Below are 21,068 nucleotides of genomic sequence, written 5' to 3' on the forward strand. Positions count from 1 at the left end.
TGACCTGTGAATTGCTCAGATGAGATGCCGGAAGCTGCACGTCACTGAATGAAAGACACTCAATAGGATAGAATGTATCAACCCTGTGCGGAGGCTCAATGTATCTCTCAATGAACAATCCCGTTATAATGGGCTTTATTGTACGAAATATGTATCTGTGAAGATTCTGTGCCTTATGGATGGACAGTTCTACATTCAGCCTCCGCATGTTGGATGACCGGTCAATAGACCAAAATCTGTTCAAATGTTTAAGCAACAAATCATTATCAATATCATACAACAATTCAGAGTGCTACAACCTATAATCGGTTGAGAGAAGCAAGCCACTTACTAAACTTGCTGACAACACTGAATCCAATCTATGATTAACGGGGTACAATATGTGAAGACAGACTTTCCCATTACTAAGATAGGAGATGACAGTTGGTACTGATAAGATTCTATGTACAGGGGAGGGGAAAGTAAGAGGGAGGAGCTCTGCCTCTAGCTCCTCCCTCCTACACAGAGTCTTCTCATATTTTGTGGTTGTCTTGCAGCCTCTGGCACTGGGTGCCTTCACTGTGTTCAAGACACCATGAAATCTGAAGATTAAAAGGATTTTAGGTCACAATATTGTGCCCAGTGCCAGTAAGCTGGGTTTGCATCCTAGGTCATGGGCTTTCCAGCAGACCCCAAACATACTTCAAGAAGCACCCAGAAATGGTTGGAAACAAAGCGCTGGAGAGTTCTTATGTGGCCAACAATGGGTTTGGATCTAAATCCCATTGAACACCTCTGGAGAGATATTAACATTGCTGCTGGGAGAAGGCACCTTCAAATATGAGAGACCTGGAGCAGTTTGCAAAAGAAGAGTGGTCCAAAATTCCAGTTGAGAGGTGTAAGAAGCTTGTTGATAGTGTGACAAAGTCAGTGGCAAGTTGCTGGAGGGGAGATATGTTTCACTGAGGCTTATGGCTTCAGTGATCTAGAGAAACATACATTTTTCCTTCAGCACACTAAGTGTTGCAAGGAGGTAGTGGACAATTCAAATAAAAGGCTTGGTTTTTAGTGGATGCCCATAGAGTGGGTGGGAGGATGTCCACCTTATCTCCACCCCAGGGTGTGGTCTGGGGCTTAAATAGCTGACCTCCAGAGGCAGCAGTTGTTCGATGTCTGGCGAGGAACATTCTAGAAAAGGGTTTGTGCCTGTGTTAAAGGACCTGAACTGTTGACCTTGTTAACACTGAGCTGGCTGATCCTCGCTTGGAGAAGGACTGTGTTTTGCTTTGCTATTTTGCCCAGGCTGTGTTTACTTTTAATGGCTTGGTTTATGCTACACTTAATAAACCAAGGATGTTCTTAAAGAGACAATGTTCCATTTCTACGACCAGAGTGATACGATCTACCACTATGGTTATAGGAAGCAAATGATTGCAGTTATTTATTCCAAAGGGTATGCAACCAAAGATTAAGCTGAAGGTGCCAACAATTTTGTCCGGACCATTTTGGGGGTTTTATGTGAATTTATGTGCAATTTGCATTTTTTTCCCTCTTTTTTTGTGTTGTTCCAATACTCACAAAGGAAATAAACATTTGTATAACAGAACATGTGTAACTGCAATTATTTTTTTGGCCATGACTGTATATTGCAACTTATTTTCTTCTGCATTATTGATTTCTGAAATGAAAATCATAACAACGGTAACTCTAACTATTAGTAATGTAATTAAATAGTTGTTGCCATGTAGAATATACAGTATAGTCTCAGACCTTTAATAAAAGTTACAGAGTTTTAACAAATTCCATTTCCCCATGCCTACATGTTCCCCATTAAAAAAATAAATTAGAATGTATTATAGTCCCCGATCGCTTTCATTATTCTAGGAATTAATAAATTAGACATAGACATCAAGACAGAAAGCTGTATGTGACCAGGGTTGGACAGGATCTGGGGTCTCTACTAGCACACAAATCACACAGATTGGCCGTATATGGGCCCAAGAAAAACCTTTCTGTGGAGATCAAAGGCTGCCCACGGCGGTATAACCGACCTCTGCAATATTTCCATCTATTCTAAGAATACCCTGTGCATGCCATGTGGGGCAGCTGCATATTTATCCTGGTGCGGGTACGCCACTGCCTAAATAAGGAGACATTTGTATCATCTGCTTATGTCTGGTAATATTAAGCAGGCCATTATTTCCAGACGCCAGGGCCAGATACTGCACCTGAGGAAGCTAATCCAATGGTCTTCAATCACAGGGATGTACATTTGGTCGGCACTCTGCACGGCGACGCCATCCTTCAACCACTGGATCTCTGGCAGCTCCATGCCCAATAAACTGCAGTTCAGCTTGGCTTCATGCCCTTGAGAAACGGTTAGGTTGTACCCACGACCTATAAACTGCAGTCCAGAGGAGTTTCCTGAATAGATGAGAACAAAGCGGAATAAAATTAAGTGAAAATCTAGATCTTGTTAGCATCTCTCCACAAAGCCTAATGTCTCCTTAAAGGGAATCTGTCAGCAGGTTTTTGCTATTTCATCTAATATAAAGCAAGTGAGCCTGATTCCAGTGATGTATCACTTACTAGGCTGTGTGTTGTAGTTTTAATTCAATCAGTGTTTTATCAGCAAGAGATTATCACTGCCTGACTAGGTCTCACGTGCCAGGTAGTCCGGATGATCTGTGTAACCCAGCCCTCACCACTGATTGGCAGCTTGCTGACTATGTACACAGGAAGCTGCCAATCAGGGGTGTGGGCGGAGTTCTAGAAAGCTCAGCATTTGAGCTCTGCAACAAAGAAAACAGAGATTCTATCAAAACTGGCCCAAGCAGCCAAGTAAGTGATGCATCACTGAAATCAAGCTCTCTTACCCTATATTAAGCTGCTCTTGGATTAGATAGCAAAAACCTACTTTATGACAATCCCTTTAAACTTTGCTTATTAAAAATTAATACAAGTCCAATTTCTTACATAAAAATGTCCTACAAGGGTCAAATAACCATTGTCAATAATTCCTTTACAGTGATCCCTGAGATGCATATTTCCAATGTGTGCTTTACACTATAGATCCTTAAAGGGGTTCTTTGGCCTTTGAGTACTAAGTGACTGCAGACCTATGATTTCTCACAGCGCTCATTCTGTACCCTTTGAGGATTCTCTGGTGCCGGGAGCGAATGGTCATGTGACCATAAATATGAGATTTGCACATGTCTGTTCACAATCCGACTAGACGTGTTTGACCTCGCTTCACTTGTATTGAGAGCAGGTCTAGTCAGCATGTGACCACATGTATGCAAATCTCATATTGCAGTCACTGCACCCGTCGCCAGCATCGGAGAATCCTCACAATGCATGCTGGGTGACTGCAATGCTGGACAACCCCTTTAAAGTGGTATACCAATATACACCACCAAAAGTTGAGTGGAGCAGTCAATCACACATACATTCTGTCTGTATTAATTTGGGTAAGGCTAGGGGCAGTGCCGTAACTTGAGGCTCATAGGCCCCAATGCAAACGCTCCAATGGGGCCCCAATTATTGCAAGTCTTTAATACTATTGTGCTTTTCATATAGGCCAAAGAGACTTTTTGGGCCCCTTAGTCTCCAGAGCCTGGGTGCGACTGTAACCCATGCACCTTTTATCATTACACCCCTGGGTAGGGGAATGTGAATGTAGTTTTGGTGACTCTGTAGATTTAGGGAATTTGTTGGGGTCTTTATTCATTTTTCGTTATGAAGGGGGTCATTTGTACCATTCCAATGGCTTAGGTGGGGGAACGGATGCCATAAAAAAATTCAATATGGCATTCTGCATGCCAGTTTTAAAAAGTTGCCAAGAATGCAGTTACCGAATATTCCCCTCGCAGGTCAACATATACAATTGCCTGTAGTGTCACTTTAATGACGGCGGAACATTGCACAGATCTGCTTTTAGCTCTTCAGAAACAAAACCATTAACAGTTTGAAATATTGAACTTTTAATCATATTTTAAATAGTACTTTGCAATTTTGCATGTAAATGAGAACGGAGAATCCAGGCTCAGTCAGTAATTATTTGCATGTTGATCTGGTTATTAAAGTCTTCCCCCCCTCTCTGTTCTCTACAAGACTGTCATTACTGGGGGGAGAAGTAGGAGGTGGGATACAGAGGATTCCGTTAGTCACTGCATATTTTTGGATTATTATTTCTGTCACCGCTCTTAATGATGTCACTCATACAAATTTCCAGCAAAAGCCAGAAAAGACGTCACCAAGACAAATCGGAGAGACTGGGATAAATGAAAAAAGAAAAAGAAGAAGCAAAATACAAATATGAGGCTCAAGATACCTGACAATATTCTCAAGGCAGGGAAGAGATACTTATGGGTGCTGCTTCTGAGCATTAAAATCTCTATTTAATAAAGTATTGAACATGTCACCGATTCTCTAAATATATTTTTTTCTCAATGTGCTAGTGGCATGAAATTCTCACCAGATATTGGTAACAACCCAACAACTTGGCTATTGGACAACTCTTCTGATAATTCTTTTCACTCCTCTGTCTGAAATCTTGTGGGGAGCACCTGGTCATGGACGGTTTATGGTGAAATAATGTTCCTTCCCCTTCCAGATTATGGCCCCAACAAGCTTACTGGAGGCTTCAGTAGTTTAGAAATTCTTCTGTAACCAATGCCATCAGTAAGTTTTGCAACAATAAGGTTGCAAAGGTCTTGAGGCAGCTCACTGGTTTTACCCATCATGAGATGTTACTTGTGTGGCACCATGATAATGAGACACCTTTCCATAGGCCATCAACTGAACCAGCTGATATTATTTGTCACTATGTTGCAGGATTGCTTTCTAATTTCTGATAGATTTCAGCTTGTGTTATGGCTTTTTGCACCTCTCATTCTTCATGTATTCAATACTTTCTACTGAGTTACTTCTCTTTATTACACATCTTAATTTATGGAAATCTAAGGTTTAATTTTATTTGCACATGTGGATCAAATCGGTTGTTACCGACATCTGGTGAGAATTTCATGTCAATAGCACCTTTAGAAATAAATGTGCTTAGAAAGCTGGTGATGTGTTCAATACTTATTTCACCCACGGTATGTAGGTGTATAATATATCTATCTATCTATCTATCTATCTATCTATCTATCTATCTATCTATCTATCTATCGCAGAATGTTCTCTTGTGTCTAGTGAGAAAACATTTTATTCAGCCGTGTCCCACGATTCCTATCAATTCACAATTTAAATAGGCGGTATATCGCCAGCACCCAGCCACCATAGAAATCACAGAGCTGCTGTATTTCGGCATCATTCGAGAACTTCCAGTCTTTGGCATCAGTAACAGCTGATCGACTGGGTGCCGAGTGTCGCCCCCACATCAATCAGATATTCATGGCTTATCCTAAGGATAGGCAATCAATAAAAAATAAAAAAAAGTAGTGGCCACTCTTTAACTAGCAGCAAAGAATAGATTTTAGAAAACTCATCCACATGCTGAGGAAGAAATAAGTACACAAACTACAACCACGCGTTTATTTTTTAAAATCCATTGTATGTCAATTCTTTCTGATTTTTACAGCAGATTTCACCCCTTGTAAAGAAATTAGTGAAATCCATGTTAACGATTCTTGCGAGTGTGTCCTTTTAATGCTACATGCCTGTATAGTTATGTTTGCAGCCAACCTGCAGAACCTTGTAGTATATACTTAGTATATACCAGTTCTCATTCCCAGCTACGCACAAGCAAAATATAAAACTGCATTTTTCACAATTGCCCTCCAGATCCATCTGCCAAGTTCTCCGCAGTCTCTTCCATGTTGATCATTCATACTAAATTCCACTCCTGCGCACTTGAAGATTCACCGCCTGCAGTCACAATGACAGCAGCATCCAGTCTGTGGGCTGAACAACCTGCCTTCATGTTCAAAAACATTTCCAGGTTCTGCTCAGAGTCACATTTTTCTCTTCTTCCACAAACACATGAGCCCTGCTAACTCAATATGGGGCGTTAGTCTCACGTAGTAATTGGAAAAAAGAGGAAAATCTGACTGTAAATATTGTTGGTCATGTCCTCTTCATCCATTGTATGTGGTCTCTGTACAGATCTTGATATAAATTAAACCTTCCTCGGTCGTAACTGCACATCAAGGCACGCTAAATAAAGAAAAATGGCACTTTTGCAATGTATGTGATCCAGTGCTGTCAGTCACAGACCACATCAACAGTTAAAGGGGTTGACCAAAATTAGAAGAGTTTGCTTATTATTACAGAAACACTTTTGTTATCATATTCTAAAGAAAGAAGCGGCACTCACCAGTGCTTTACTCTCTAAACAGTCAACATCCAATCAAAAGATTCAGCAGAACAGGATAACCTGAAAGATGTCAATTTTTTGCACTTACTGCCCCACTGAACTTCATTCTTCGCATATTGAATATCTTGAAAGCACTAAAACGTTGGTGAGTGCCACTTCTTGATATCGTTGTTTTTCACACTTCAATGTACACAGATTCCAAATATCACATTTCAAAGAAAGTAGTGGCACGCACCAATGTTTCACTGCTTAATTCTCTAAACAAAAAACAGACAGTTTTGCTATCACATTCCAAATAAAGAAGCGGCACTCGCCAACATTTCTCTGCTTTATTCTCTAAACTTTCAGCATGCAATTAAAAAGTTCAGCAGAACAAGAGCTGCAGAAAATACACATTTTTTTGCACCTACTGTCCCACTGAACTTCTTTCTTTGTATACTGAATATCTAGAGAGTAAAGCACTGAAATGTTGGCGAGTGAACCTTTTTTTTTTTTATATCTGTGTTTTTCACACTTCAAAGTGGACAGATTCCAAGTATTTTATTTCAAAGAAAGAAGTGGCACTCACCAACGTTTCAGTGCCTTCTTCTCTAAACATTCAGCGTGTAAAATTCAGAAGAACAGAAGGTGTAAAAAGATCGCAATTTTTTCACCTCCTGTCCCTTTGATGTTTTTCTTTGTATGCCAGTTATCTAGAGAATAAGGAACAGAAATGTTGGTGAGTGCCACTTCTTTCTTTGGAATGTAATACTTGGAATCTGTCTACTTTGAAATGTGAGAAACATAGATATCAAGGAGTATGCCTGTTTGCATGGAATTGAGTGTAAGAGTTGGGAGTAGTGCTGGGAATGTTTGTAGAGCTACTTTTGGGTTTGAACTGCAATGCCAGATACAATACCTGGACAGACAGATGGTATAGCAGTTGTAGCGCCCATATTACACCTTGATGAATCTACCAATTTTGAGTTTCCCAATAAGGTTAGACTTCTAGGGTACTACTTGTGTAACCACCAAATTTGCTTCTGGTAGAGGGGTCTGCAGTATGATAAAGCAAACCAATTAATAGGCAATTCATGCCTACTATATTTTTGCTTGTACCAGTTTTGCCTTTTTTGGGCTAGTCTTGCCTGCACATGGCAGACAGGTACAGGAGCTGGCCTATCCAAATAAGCACTGGAACGTCAGTAAAATAGAGACTAGATTAAGTGCACTTGTGTAATGGTTAACGCTGATCTGTGTGTGATAAGTGTGCAGATAGCTCACGGTTCCACATTATATTACCTGAAAGAGAAAGTGTGATTTTTTTAAATTTTTTTACTTCAATTTAATGTTTCATTAAAAAATATGCACTATTGGTTTTTCCAGAATCTTTATATTCCTGCACATTCAACTTTGATGTGGTCTGTGGTCATAAATCAGCTGAGAGGAGGAGGAGCTCAGAAAAAGACCGATGTGAGAATGAGAAACTCTCCCTCTGGATTGTCAAAATGAGCTCACTGCCAGATTCTCTGTTAACTCATCCTACAGCTAGTAATAGACAGGATATTTGTGATCCGCACAAGATCTTCATTCTGAAACTGCTTTAGCGGATATAAAACAAAAATGTTGCCTGTTATATATGCAGCGCCCCAGAGTCCTGGTCGTTGCAGTACTGGTGCTCCGCCGCTAAGGGGGGCTATGGTACGTCTGATGGCACTGAAGGAGTTCATCTGACCAGGTATCACAGACACCAATACACTTCACAGTCTGGCCTCCAGGGGGAGCTAAGGGTGCTATGTATTAGGCCACTCCTCACAGTCTGGTAAAACTGGGGGTTGGATAGGAAGTGAGTTCAGAAAGCTGACTGGGTTGGAACCAGGCAACACCTTGTGGCAGAGGGTGTTGTAGGGGAAGATTCAGAGGGGTCCCTGTCAGGGGTGGGATCCTGACAGAGGCCTAGCAACCAGAGAGAACGTTATGGGACCGCGCCTGCACGATATAGCGGCGGTACCCCAAGAAAGGACAAGAAGCGAGGTTTATTGTGCTGAGTGAGAAACAAGATCAACGCAACAAGGAGAATACCAGTAGGAGTCGTGCTGTAAGACAAAGCAACATCCTACTGAGGCGCATAACCGGTGGCCGGAATGCCGAGGAAGTATAGAGCTCCAGGCCAAACTTCAAACCTACGGCAGGACAGTCAGTTATAGGCGGGCTGTCTCACCCAATTGACCTAGGAAGACACAGGGGGGTAACAACAGGAGTGGGGCGACGCTAGAGTCCCGGAAGAGCTCCGAGCCTCCCAGTCATACGGGTGCGTCCTAACCATAAGATCTGGGGGACGTGGAAGAACATCAGAATCGAGTTGTGAGGGAACACGAGAAACAGACACAACAGTTGTGGGGACTATCCCGTAAGCACAGCAGGGGAGGACCGCAACACACAAGCGCTAGAAGGTAGGCACAGATTTCCACCTGCAAAGGGAACTCTGGATGTGCCATCAGACCGGCCAGGCTTGCGCAGCCCGGTTAACCGTATTCCGGATTGAGGATCCTGAAGCCTTCAGTAAAGAGGTAAAGAGACTGCAACCTGGTGTCCTCGTTATTTACTGTGACCGGCACTGCACCGCACTACCACCACCATCCACACCTATTATTGGGCGCCCCTCAGCAGGGTCACGGACCGGGTCTAGCCACCGTGACAACCCCAGAGCAGAGACTGAGAGGCCCGGTACCGGGTACCCCTCGGCCCTGCGGCAGTGGGGGCGCTACAACTAATGATCACGTCCATGTCCATTCATGAACACTTACAGTATGTGATCCATAGCTTCATACTGAAATCCCTGGTGCTAATGTTGCTTTTAGTGAAATCTTGTGCAGCTGAGATATTGTTTTCTCACGTTGGCAAGTGCGGACCTGTTCGTTGGCACAATGTACCAAATCTAAGTGTGACGAGGCTACGAAACAAAGTAGCTACAGGAAAATAGAAAAGTCATTAAGGCTGGACACACTGATCTAATGCTAATCGCTAACGCTAAAAATAGTGAATGTGAGGTCTGGCAGCAATCTATGGACTCTTCTCCAAGGCGAGGTTTAATGGCATTTTCCATACATTATAGGCATCCTGCAGTAATACATGTTGAGAATACATTATAAGAGCCAAATTACTGACGGATTACTGGATTTTCTAATCTATATGATCATGTAAATCTACTATATAATTGTCTAAGGGTACTTCTGTCTGTCTGTCCTTCTATCTGTCGCGGTTATTCGTTCGCTGATTGGTCTCGTCAGCTGCCTGTCATGGCTGCCGCGACCAATCAGCGACGCGCACAGTCCGGAAAAAAATGGCCGCTCCTTACTCCCCGCACTCACTGCCCGGCGCCCGCATACACCCCTCCGGTCACCGCTCACACAGGGTTAATGCCGGCGGTAACGGACCACGTTATGCTGCAGATAACGCACTCCGTTACCGCCGCTATTAACCCTGTGTGTCCCCAACTTTGTACTATTGACGCTGCCTATGCGGCATCAATAGTACAAAATGTAATGTGAAAAATAATAAATAAAAAAGAAAACCTGCTATATTCACCCTCTAGCAAAAAACACAGGGGTACAAGTCCTTCAAGATATAAATACAGGTTTATTAATTAGTCAATTAACAACAAAAGCACATAGAACTAAATACACATATTAAATTATTAGGTTCAGACATAAGAGAAAGAGACAGGTAGCACAGACCAAAAAACCATGTGGAAAGCAGCTGATGCCATATAAACAATTAAAGTGCATAGTGCAATGTAAATAGGCAGAAGTCCGGGGGTATAGTATAACCGTATGGGAAAATGACTAAGCCCTGTACACAGGCTACTATATCATTCCATTCATCATTTAAGCCCACCCCAGGTTCTTACCCATACACTGGCATCAAAGCAGATCCACACCGTTGCCCCCAGGGGTTTTTGCTATATGATTCTAGTCTATGGGAGTGTCCCTGGTGCCTTGTGCACACCTCTCCCTCCAAAAGTTCCCCCAGTGTGGTTGTGAGCATGGTGGTGAGAAACATTTATTTATCCTTCTGTTTGGCCTCTCTTTATTATATTCACCCTCTGTAGTCCGCTGAGCCGCTCGAGCCGCCCGCCATCTTCCGTTGCAGGTTGCGGTGGCAAAGATGGTATGGCAGAAGGACCTGCCATGATGTCACGGTCACGTGACCACGACGTCATCACAAGTCCTGCGTGCCTGTGCGGAAATTACCTGACGTCACGGTCATGTGACCGCTACACGGTCATGTGACCGCGACGTCATCACAGGTCCTGCGCTCAGACCAACCCTGGGACTGGAAGCTGCCGTGGACTACAAGGGGCCCTCGGAAAGGTGAGTATATGTTTATTTTTTAACCTGTGACAAACGTGGCTGGGCAATATACTACGTGACTGGTCAATATACTACGTTGCTCTGTGCTGTATACCTCGTGGCTCTGTGCTGTATACTACGTTACTGGGCAATATGCTACGTCACTGGGCAATAAACTACGTAATTGGGCAATATACTACGTCGCTGGGCAATATACTACGTGGCTCTGTGCTGTATACTACGTCACTGGGCAATATACTACGTAACTGGGCAATATACTACGTAACTAGGCAATATACTACGTAACTAGGCAATATACTATGTCACTGGGCAATAAACTACGTAATTGGGCAATATACTACGGCGCTGAGCAATATACTACGTGGCTGGGCAATATACTACGTCACTGGGCAATATACTACGTGACTGGGCAATATACTACGTCACTGGGCAATATACTACGTCACTGGGCAATATACTACGTGGCTGGGCAATATACTACGTGGCTGGGCAATATACTACGTGGATATGCATATTCTAGAATACCCGATGGGTTAGAATCGGGCCACCATCTAGTATATAATAAATGCCCAATAATTCAAAATACTAAAATAATTATATGGACTAACCGGCCTTTTTATGGATATACAGGGAAATTGAGTTATAACGTGGCCCCCACAGAAGTGAATGGATGTATGGAGTCTGCTAGTGTGGGCACATAACTCATGTGATAGGACCTATTCTGATGCCCATTGCATGTTTCTCAGGGACGAAACCATACCGTGTCCAAATGTCTAATTTTTTTTTTCTAAGTCATGGATCAAACTTACCAGTAAAATCAGTAAGTTTGTGAAAAATAAAACACAGACAGCACATGGATGCGGTGTGTAATCTGAGTGTAAACAATTTTTACTGTTTAAACAAACAAAAACAAAAAATAGGAGAACCTTGAATTTTTTTTCTATACATTAGGACTCAGACATCAGATTTTTCCACATGAGAAAAACGGACAGATAATTCTTATCAGAGTGTGGTCTGAGAGTCAACAGATTTTCTCGCACGTGAAGAAATTAAAAAAAAAATAAATAAAAATTCCTCCCCCTTCTCCATTCTGACAGTCCTTGAAAAATAGAACCGCAATTGGATGTCATACAGTCCAAGTTTTTCAAAGAGCCATAGACTTGCAGTGTCAACTTTTATCCGATCCTCGGATCAAAATCAGACATGTCTCCCCGATTTTCTGCAGACCTGTTGGTACCAGACCACTGAATGAAGTCTTAAAAAAACAAGTGCCATACTGATGTTAGAAGTACGCACTGCTCAATAGCGGATCAAATTTGGATCCAGCACACTGACAAAAACAATTTGATCTATGTAAGCGAACTGAAGGCAAACTAATCAAATTTGTAGACGATGCAAAGCTAGGAGGGATAGCTAACACTAGAGAAAACAGAGAAAGGATTCAGAAGGATATAGATCAGCTTGAACAATGGGCAGCGACTAATAGAATGGTATTTAACAGGGAGAAATGCAAGTTTCTATAACTGGGCAAGAAAAACTAAAATTACATCTACTGAATGGGAAGAATAGAACTAAACAACAGCACGTGTGAAAAAGACCTGGGAATACTAATAGATCACAGACTGATCAGGCCTCATCTGGAATACTGTGTTGAGTTCTGGGCACCACGTTTTAAAAAAAAAGATCGAAAAGCTGGGGCGAGTTCAGAGAAGAGCTACCAGGATGGGTAGTGGACTGCAAAGTATGTCCTATGAGGAATGATTAAAGGAACTGAGAATGTTTAGCTTGCAAAAAAGGAAGGCTAAGGGGAGACTTATTAGCTGTGAACAACTATCTGAAGGGCTGTCACAGTGTAGAGGGATCATCCTTATTCTTATTTGCACATGGAAACATGAGAAGCAATGGACCGAAACTGAAGGGGAGAAGATACAGATTACATATTAGAAAGAACTTTTTGAGAATTAGGGTGATCAATGAGTGGAATAGGCTGCCACGATAGGTGGTGAGTTCTCTTTCAATGGAAGTCTTCAGAGGCTGGACAGACATCTGTCTGAGATGGTTTATTGAATCCTGCAATGAGCAGGGGTTGGACATGATGACCCAGGAGGTCCCAACTCAAACAGTCTATCGCAAACGTAAAGCAACCCCCCCCCCAAAAAAAAGAAAACAAAACAGACTTCTGAATAAGTGGCAACATGCTCTTTCACAGTCTCATAACTACGTAACAAGCACAAAAGTAGTACATTTATGATATCTGTATGCTCCCATGTGATGAGGACAAGTCAGTACACGGCCCCTTCCAGCATCTCCCATTTAATGAATGTATTAGTATTCGCAGTGTAATCATGAACATTCACGGCACCTCACCGGCTCATTACGCTCATCTGAATAATGAAGTATTTCTCCTCAGTTTCTCTCTGACACGTTTAGTAAATTAACATGTTAAAGAAAAATGTGCTAAAGTGCCATATTACCTTGTAAATTACATGATTACTGTTTTGGGCAGCATTTACTATGTAAGAGGTGCACAATTGTGACAGAGTGAAAGTTTTTAAAATCTCAGGGATGTCTGATGAAGACAACTCCAGTTTATGAATGTGACGTCCTCCCCAACAAGATGTGAACAGAAATCATTTTGTTGGGCTAAGATCACATAATAGAGGATCAGCTCCCAAAAATTCCTTAGAGAATCTTGTAAGACTCCTCCCATTCTTTGTGCTGTTAGTCCACTTTACTGTTTATATTCTCTTTTTCCCACCAAGTATTTTTCAAAACCTGAAGAGCAGAAAAAAAAAGCTCAAAAGACTGAAGACGTGCACGTCCTCATGAAATTCAATCCAAATTTCACACCTTAAGGCAAAAGGCTGTAAAAAAAATAAAATAAAATAACACAACACTTCAAAGACTATTTAAAACTGCACAGAAAAAAATAAGTAAATACGATTTTCAGTTAGAAACGGTTTCAGGAACTGCTCCCTTTATTAGGAGGTTTTAGAGGCACACAAACAAAAAAAACACTTGTCTGAACATAACCTAAAACCCCTTCTCTCACCCTCCAATACACTTTAGATAGCTGTTGGCCACACAATGGTTTGGCTGGCAGCTCTCTCCTCCACCCACCCTGTCGAACGCTCCTGTATTCGCTATGAGAGAGGCACTGCAAGACTTCTCTAATGGAAACTTAGTTCTTAGGGCTAGTGTTGAGCGATACCGTCCGATACTTGAAAGTATCGGTATCGGAAAGTATCGGCCGATACCGGCAAAGTATCGGATCCAATCCGATACCGATACCCGATACCAATACAAGTCAATGGGACTCAAGTATCGGACGGTATTCCTGATGGTTCCCAGGGTCTGAAGGAGAGGAAACTCTCCTTCAGGCCCTGGGATCCATGTTAATGTGTAAAAGAAAGAATTAAAATAAAAAATATCGCTATACTCACCTCTCCGACGCCGCCTGGACCTCACCGAGGGAACCGGCAGCGTTGTTTGTTTAAAATTCGCGCTTTTACTTGGTTACGTGAAGTCCCGGCTTGTGATTGGTCAGGGCGGCCATGTTGCCGGGACGCGGACCAATCACAGCAAGCCGTGACGAAATTACGTCACGGCTTGCTGTGATTGGTCCGCGTCCCGGCAACATGGCCGCCATTAACCAATCACAAGCCGTGACGTCACGGGAGGCTGGACACGCGCGCTTTTTAAAATGGGCGCGTGTCCAGCCTCCCGTGACGTCCCGGCTTGTGATTGGTTGCGCCGCGGTCAACCAATCACAAGCCGGGAGGCTGGACACGCGCGCTTTTTAAAATGGGCGCGTGTCCAGCCTCCCGTGACGTCACGGCTTGTGATTGGTTGCGTCTCCCATGTGACTGCGACGCAACCAATCACAAAGCCGGGACGTAATTTTAAAATCCTTAAGGACCTGAAATTACGTCACGGCTTGCTGTGATTGGTTGCGTCGCCCATGTGACTGCGACGCAACCAATCACAACGCCGGAACGTAATTTTAAAATCCTGAAGGACCTGAAATTACGTCACGGCTTGCTGTGATTGGTTGCGTCCCGGTCACATGGGCGGCACGCAACCAATCACAAGCCGGGACTCACGTAAAGGAAAGAAAAGCGCGAATTTTAAACAAAGAACGCTGCCGCTTCCCTCGGTAAGGTGCAGGCTGCGTCGGAGAGGTGAGTATAGCAATATTTTTTATTTTAATTCTCTCTTTTACACATTTTTACATTAATGTTGTTTCGATACCGATACCCGATATCACAAAAATATCGGATCTCGGTATCGGAATTCCGATACAGCAAGTATCGGCCGATACCCGATACTTGCGGTATCGGAATGCTCAACACTACTTAGGGCTCATTCAGATGTGAGGAATTGTCCAAGTTTCATTAGTGTTTTGGATCAGATTTTCATCAGTATTTAGCATCTGATGGAGACTATTGAAGCATGGAAAAAGTAATTAAAAAAAAAAAAAAAAGGTTTTGATAAAAAGAAAAAAAATATATATATATATACACTCACCGGCCACTTTATTAGGTACACCATGCCAGTAACGGGTTGGACCCCCTTTTGCCTTCAGAACTGCCTCAATTCTTCGTGGCATAGATTCAACAAGGTGCTGGAAGCATTCCTCAGAGATTTTGGTCCATATTGACATGATGGCATCACACAGTTGCCGCAGATTTGTCAGCTGCACATCCCAAAGATGTTCCATACAAGGCAGGATGGATCCATGCTTTCATGTTGTTTACGCCAAATTCTGACCCTACCATCCGAATGTCGCAGCAGAAATCGAGACTCATCAGACCAAGCAACATTTTTCCAATCTTCTACTGTCCAATTTCGATGAGCTTGTACAAATTGTAGCCTCAGTTTCCTGTTCTTAGCTGAAAGGAGTGGTACCCGGTGTGGTCTTCTGCTGCTGTAGCCCATCTGCCTCAAAGTTCGACGCACTGTGCGTTCAGAGATGCTCTTAGGCCTACCTTGGTTGTAACGGGTGGCGATTTGAGTCACTGTTGCCTTTCTATCAGCTCGAACCAGTCTGCCCATTCTCCTCTGACCTCTGGCATCAACAAGGCATTTCCGCCCACAGAACTGCCGCTCACTGGATTTTTTTTCTTTTTCGGACCATTCTCTGTAAACCCTAGAGATGGTTGTGCGTGAAAATCCCAGTAGATCAGCAGTTTCTGAAATACTCAGACCAGCCCTTCTGGCACCAACAACCATGCCACGTTCAAAGGCACTCAAATCACCTTTCTTCCCCATACTGATGCTCGGTTTGAACTGCAGGAGATTGTCTTGACCATGTCTACATGCCTAAATGCACTGAGTTGCCGCCATGTGATTGGCTGATTAGAAATTAAGTGTTAACAAGAAGTTGGACAGGTGTACCTAATAAAGTGGCCGGTGAGTGTATATATATATATATATATATATATATATATATATATATATATATATATATATATATATATATATATATATATATATTTTTATTAGATGGTGGCCCGATTCTGACGCATCCGGTGTTCTAGAATATGTATGTATATAGCAGCCACATAGTGTACACTGTGTTCCAAATTATTATGCACAAAGAGTTTAGGAGTGATAAGGTTAGAATTTTTTTGTCATTTAAACTCATTGATGGTGATGTGTGTCAGGGCTCTTTATATCACTGAAAGCAATTGCAGATACCTGTGCAAATTAGTTTGGCAGGTGTGTCCAAATAAAGGCAAGACTACTTAAGAAGGCTGTTCCACATTATTAAGCAGCCTACATTTTTTGCCAAAATGGGAAAGAAAAATGATGTGTCGGCTGCTGAGAAGCAACAAATTGTGGAGTATTTAGGTCAAGGCATGACTACAATCAACATTGCCAAGACACTTCATCGTGATCATCACACAATCAAGAAGTATGTAGCTGATTCCCAGCACACACGTGTGCGTGCTGATAAGGAAAAATTGAGGACTTGTTCTAACAGGCAATTGCGTAAGGTTAAAAGAGCAGCTGCAAAAATGCCTTGTCATAGCAGCAGACAAGTTTTTGAAGCTGCTGGTGCCTCCAACGTCCCCAGAACAACAAGATGCAGGGTCCTTCAGAGGTTTGCAGCTGTGCGTAAGCCATCCTGTCGACCACCTCTATCCACTGCACACAAGCAGAAACGGCTCCAGTGGGCCAAACGATACATGAAGACTGACTTCCAAACGGTTTTGTTCACCGATGAGTGCCGTGCAACGCTCAATGGTCCAGATGGATGGAGTGGAGGATGGCTGGTTGATGGACACCCCATGAAAACACGGCTAAGGCGCCAACAAGGAGGAGGTGGAGTAATGTTTTGGGCTGGAATCATGGGGAGAGAGATTGTCGGCCCCTTTATGATCCCTGAAGGGGTAAAGATGAACTCCATAATCTATGTGGAGTTTCTAAAACAACACTTCCTGCCATGGTTCAAGAGGAAGAACCGTGCTTTCCGCAGCAAGATCATTTTCATGCATGATAATGCACCGTCTCATGCTGCAAAAAACACATCTGCATCTCTGGCTGCTATGGGCATAAAAGAGGACAAACTTATGGTGTAGCCACCATCTTCCCCTGACCTCAACCCCATTGAGAACCTCTGGAGTATCATCAAAAGGAGTGTCTATGATGGCGGGAGGCAGTTCACATCTAAGCAACAGCTCTGGGAGGGTATTCTGTCCACATGCAAAACAATTGAAGCAGAAGCCATCCAAAAACTGACAAATTCAATGGACGAGAGAGTTCAGAAGCTTCTTTCGAACAAGGGGTCCTATGTGCAAATGTCACATCACCTAGAATAAAGTTTTCACTTGAAAACTGTTTGATTTCATTTTGTAATAAGCTGATAATGCTTATAACTTCACAATTGACCATTTTTTGTTCAAAATAAAAAAAAAGGTTGAAAACTCTGCTGTGCATAATAATTTGGAACATGCATTTTGAGTGTTTATTTTTTTTAAAAAAAGATACTGTTTTCATAGGCAGTTTGTTCCAAAACATTGCAATTATACTAGAATAGTAGATGACTGGAAAATAACAATGACTGCAATTCAGATAGATAATTTAGAGAAAATATGAGGAAATATTATTTGCATAATAATTTGGAACACAGTGTATAGCACAGGCCACGTAGTATATAGGAGCCATGTAGTATATAGCAGACAAATAGTACGTGGCCTGTGCTATATACATACATATTGTAGAATACCCGATGCGTTAATACAGGCCATGCAATATATAACAGTGGCCACGCAGTATATAACACAGCCCAAACAGTATATAACACAGCCCACGTACTATATAACACAGGCCATGCAGTATATAGCAGCCACGTAGTATATAGCACAGGTCACGCAATATATAGCACAGCCCACGCAGTACAAAACACAGGCCACATAGTATGTAACACTGGCCACGTAGTATATAGCAGCCATGTAGTATATAACGTAGCCCATGCAGTATCTAACACTGCCCACGTAGTATATAACAGCCATGTAGTATATAGTACTGCCCACGTAGTATATAGCAGCCATGTAGTATATAGTACTGGCCACGTAGTATATAGCAGCCATGTAGTATATAGTACTGGCCACGTAGTATATAGCAGCCATGTAGTATATAACGCAGCCCACGCAGTATACAGCAGTGTGGGCACCATATCCCTGACCGCTAAGTCTTCTGGGTAATTTCGCAATGCATATCTGGGACCGGAAGCTGGCGGGAGGCGCGAGCGCATCCTCGGACTATGGAGGGTGAGTATAGCAGGGTTTTTTTTTCATTATTATTTTTAACATTCAATTTTTTTTACTATTGATGCTGCATAGGCAGCATCAATAGTAAAACATTGGGGACACACAGGGTTAATAGCAGCGATAACGGAGTGTGTAACCCGCGGCATAACGCGGTCCGTCACCGCTGGCATTAACCCTGTGTGAGCGGTGACCGGAGGGGATTATGGAGCAAGCGGGCGCCGGGCACTGACTGCAGGGGAGTAGGGAGGGACTAATCGGACTGTGCCCGTCGCTGATTGGTCGCGACAGCCATGACGAGACCAATCAGCAATGCAGGATTTCCGTGACGGAAGTTGCCGACAGAAAGACAGACAGACAGACAGACAGAGACAGACGGAAGTACCCCTTAGATAATTACATATATATATATACATATACATATATATATATATATATATATATATATATATATATATATATATATATTTTCTTCAAATTACCCCCCTTTCACCCCATTCAAAATAAAAAAATAAAAAACCAAATACACACATATTTGGTACAGCCACGCTCAAAATCGACCAATCAATATAATAAAAAACAAAACTGAATTATGTTTCTTCATCGCAGCAACATCGCTATACAATGCGATAACGGGCGAACAAAACTTTGTATCTACACTAAAATTGCATCTATAAAAACATCAGCTTCGCGCACAAAAAATAAACCCTCACCCAAACCCAGATCACGAAAAATGGAGAAGCTACAGGTCTCGGAAAATGGCGCCTTTTTTAAAATTTTTTTAATTTCTTTTTAACAAAATTTGGGATTTTTTTTCACCACTTTAAAAAAAAAAAAAAAGAACCTAGACATGTTTTTTGTCTATGAACGCCTAATGACCTAGAGAATCATAACGGCAGGTCAGTTTTAGCATTTAGAGAACATGGTTAAAAAAAACAAAAAAACAAAACAAAAACACAACAACTATGGAATTACACTTTTTTTTTTTTTACAATTTCACCGCACTTGGAAATTTTTTCCCATTTTCCAGTACACGATATGTAAAAACCAATGGTGTTGTTCAAAAGTGCAACTTGTCCTGCAAAAAACAAGCCCTCACATGGCCATATTGACCAAAAAATAAAGTTATGGTCCTGGGAAGAAGGGGAGCAAAAAGCAAAAATACAAAAACGGAAAATGGTCGGGGGGATAAGGGATAAAAACAGTGGGTGAAAAACGGACAGCTGACAAATGGCATATGAGTGCTACCCAATTTTTTTCACTGACCCATTGGCAAGTTTGATCAGTGATTTGCATTAAACTTGGACAAGTCTCCGTGTTTTGGGGCAAAAATACATTGACATGTGAACATTCCCATCGACTGTAGCAAGGTACTGATTCTATTGACCAACAGCAAAGGAGCAGTCAGACAACCAGCAGTAGGAGGCCCTGGAGCGACAGAGGCTTCAGATCTACCATAGCACTTCAGCCTCATTTGCATATAAAATCAAACTCTTATTTCTCAGTAACAGACGAGCAGGCTGGCCATGGAAAGGTATTGCTGGACTCTTCTTTGAAAGAGCCACATGCACATAAAATCTTGATGACAAATTCTCTTTAAAAAATAAAAATAAAATATTCTGGGAAGCAGTGAGGATCAAATAAGAGCAATAATGGGAGACTTTTGACCTGGTGACAGGTCCTCTTTAGCAATGAATGGACCAGTCGATGGTCAGCTTTGTCAGGTTCGACCTAACTTTAGCCCAAAGTTCGCTTTTGATACCAGAACTGTACCCGAATTTTAACCTGAACCCTATAGAAGTCAATAGGGACCCAAACTGTGGCTCTGTAATGCTATGTGCACACGTTCAGGATTTTTCGCGTTTTTTCGTGTTTTTCCGGCCGTTTTCCACGGAATTTTATTTTTTTTATGCATTCTGCAATTTTTGTGCACATGCTGCGCTTTTTTTTGCGGGATGCAGCAATTTTGCGGATTTTTTGCTGCTATATTATTGCATTGGGAAGCTCCGGAAAAAAAAACGCAAAAAAATGTGCAAAAAAATAAAAATTCGGCTGACATTCCTGAACGTCTGCACATAGCCTAAAATGGTTGTATTAAAGGCTAGATGTCTGCTAAAGGAAGCAGAATACCCCACAGAGTCACTCTCAAATTAAAGGGTAATGTCTAGATGGGTGGGAGTCCGATCACTGAGACCCACACTGACAGCTGTACTTGGCCATCTCCAGCAGGCCCGTAGAGTATTGATGGAGTGCCTGTAGGGCACGCTCACCTCCACTCTATTCATAATTGTACAGAAGTCTCATTCAGTCGGACCCCCAGGAATCCAGAAGTTATCACCTATCCAGTGAATAAATGATAGCTTATTCTTACTGGAATACCCCTTTATAATCAATGTCCAAACATTTCTGATTCCTCCAAAGTAAGGGGCACTCTTTACAGGGACGCTCTACGGCTTTTTCATGGGGACTGCACTCCAACTGGAAAATGATTTTTTTTTTTTTTTTGTTTAGACCAGAAAATCCCTTTAGTTTACTAAAAAAAAGAAAATCACTATGTACATGGAGCATGGCACATCAGGAAGAATTAGCAGTCGGCCGTACATAAAGTGGGAAAGTTAGTCACAGATTCTCCGAGGACTGGCAGCG

At 42.2% G+C, this 21,068-nt stretch overlaps 1 protein-coding gene across 1 annotated transcript in view; it reads right to left on the minus strand.

Moving 5' to 3' along the window:
- TYRO3 (TYRO3 protein tyrosine kinase) overlaps nucleotides 1–21,068 on the minus strand; it is a 217,561-nt gene that overhangs the window by 146,908 nt on the left and 49,585 nt on the right. The window contains exon 2 of the mRNA XM_077264230.1: nucleotides 2,208–2,403. Coding sequence (XP_077120345.1) covers nucleotides 2,208–2,403 — 196 coding nt within the window. The remainder of the gene's footprint in view (nucleotides 1–2,207; nucleotides 2,404–21,068) is intronic.

The sequence above is a fragment of the Ranitomeya variabilis genome, chromosome 1, assembly GCF_051348905.1.
Source record: "Ranitomeya variabilis isolate aRanVar5 chromosome 1, aRanVar5.hap1, whole genome shotgun sequence".
Classification (NCBI taxonomy): domain Eukaryota; kingdom Metazoa; phylum Chordata; class Amphibia; order Anura; family Dendrobatidae; genus Ranitomeya; species Ranitomeya variabilis.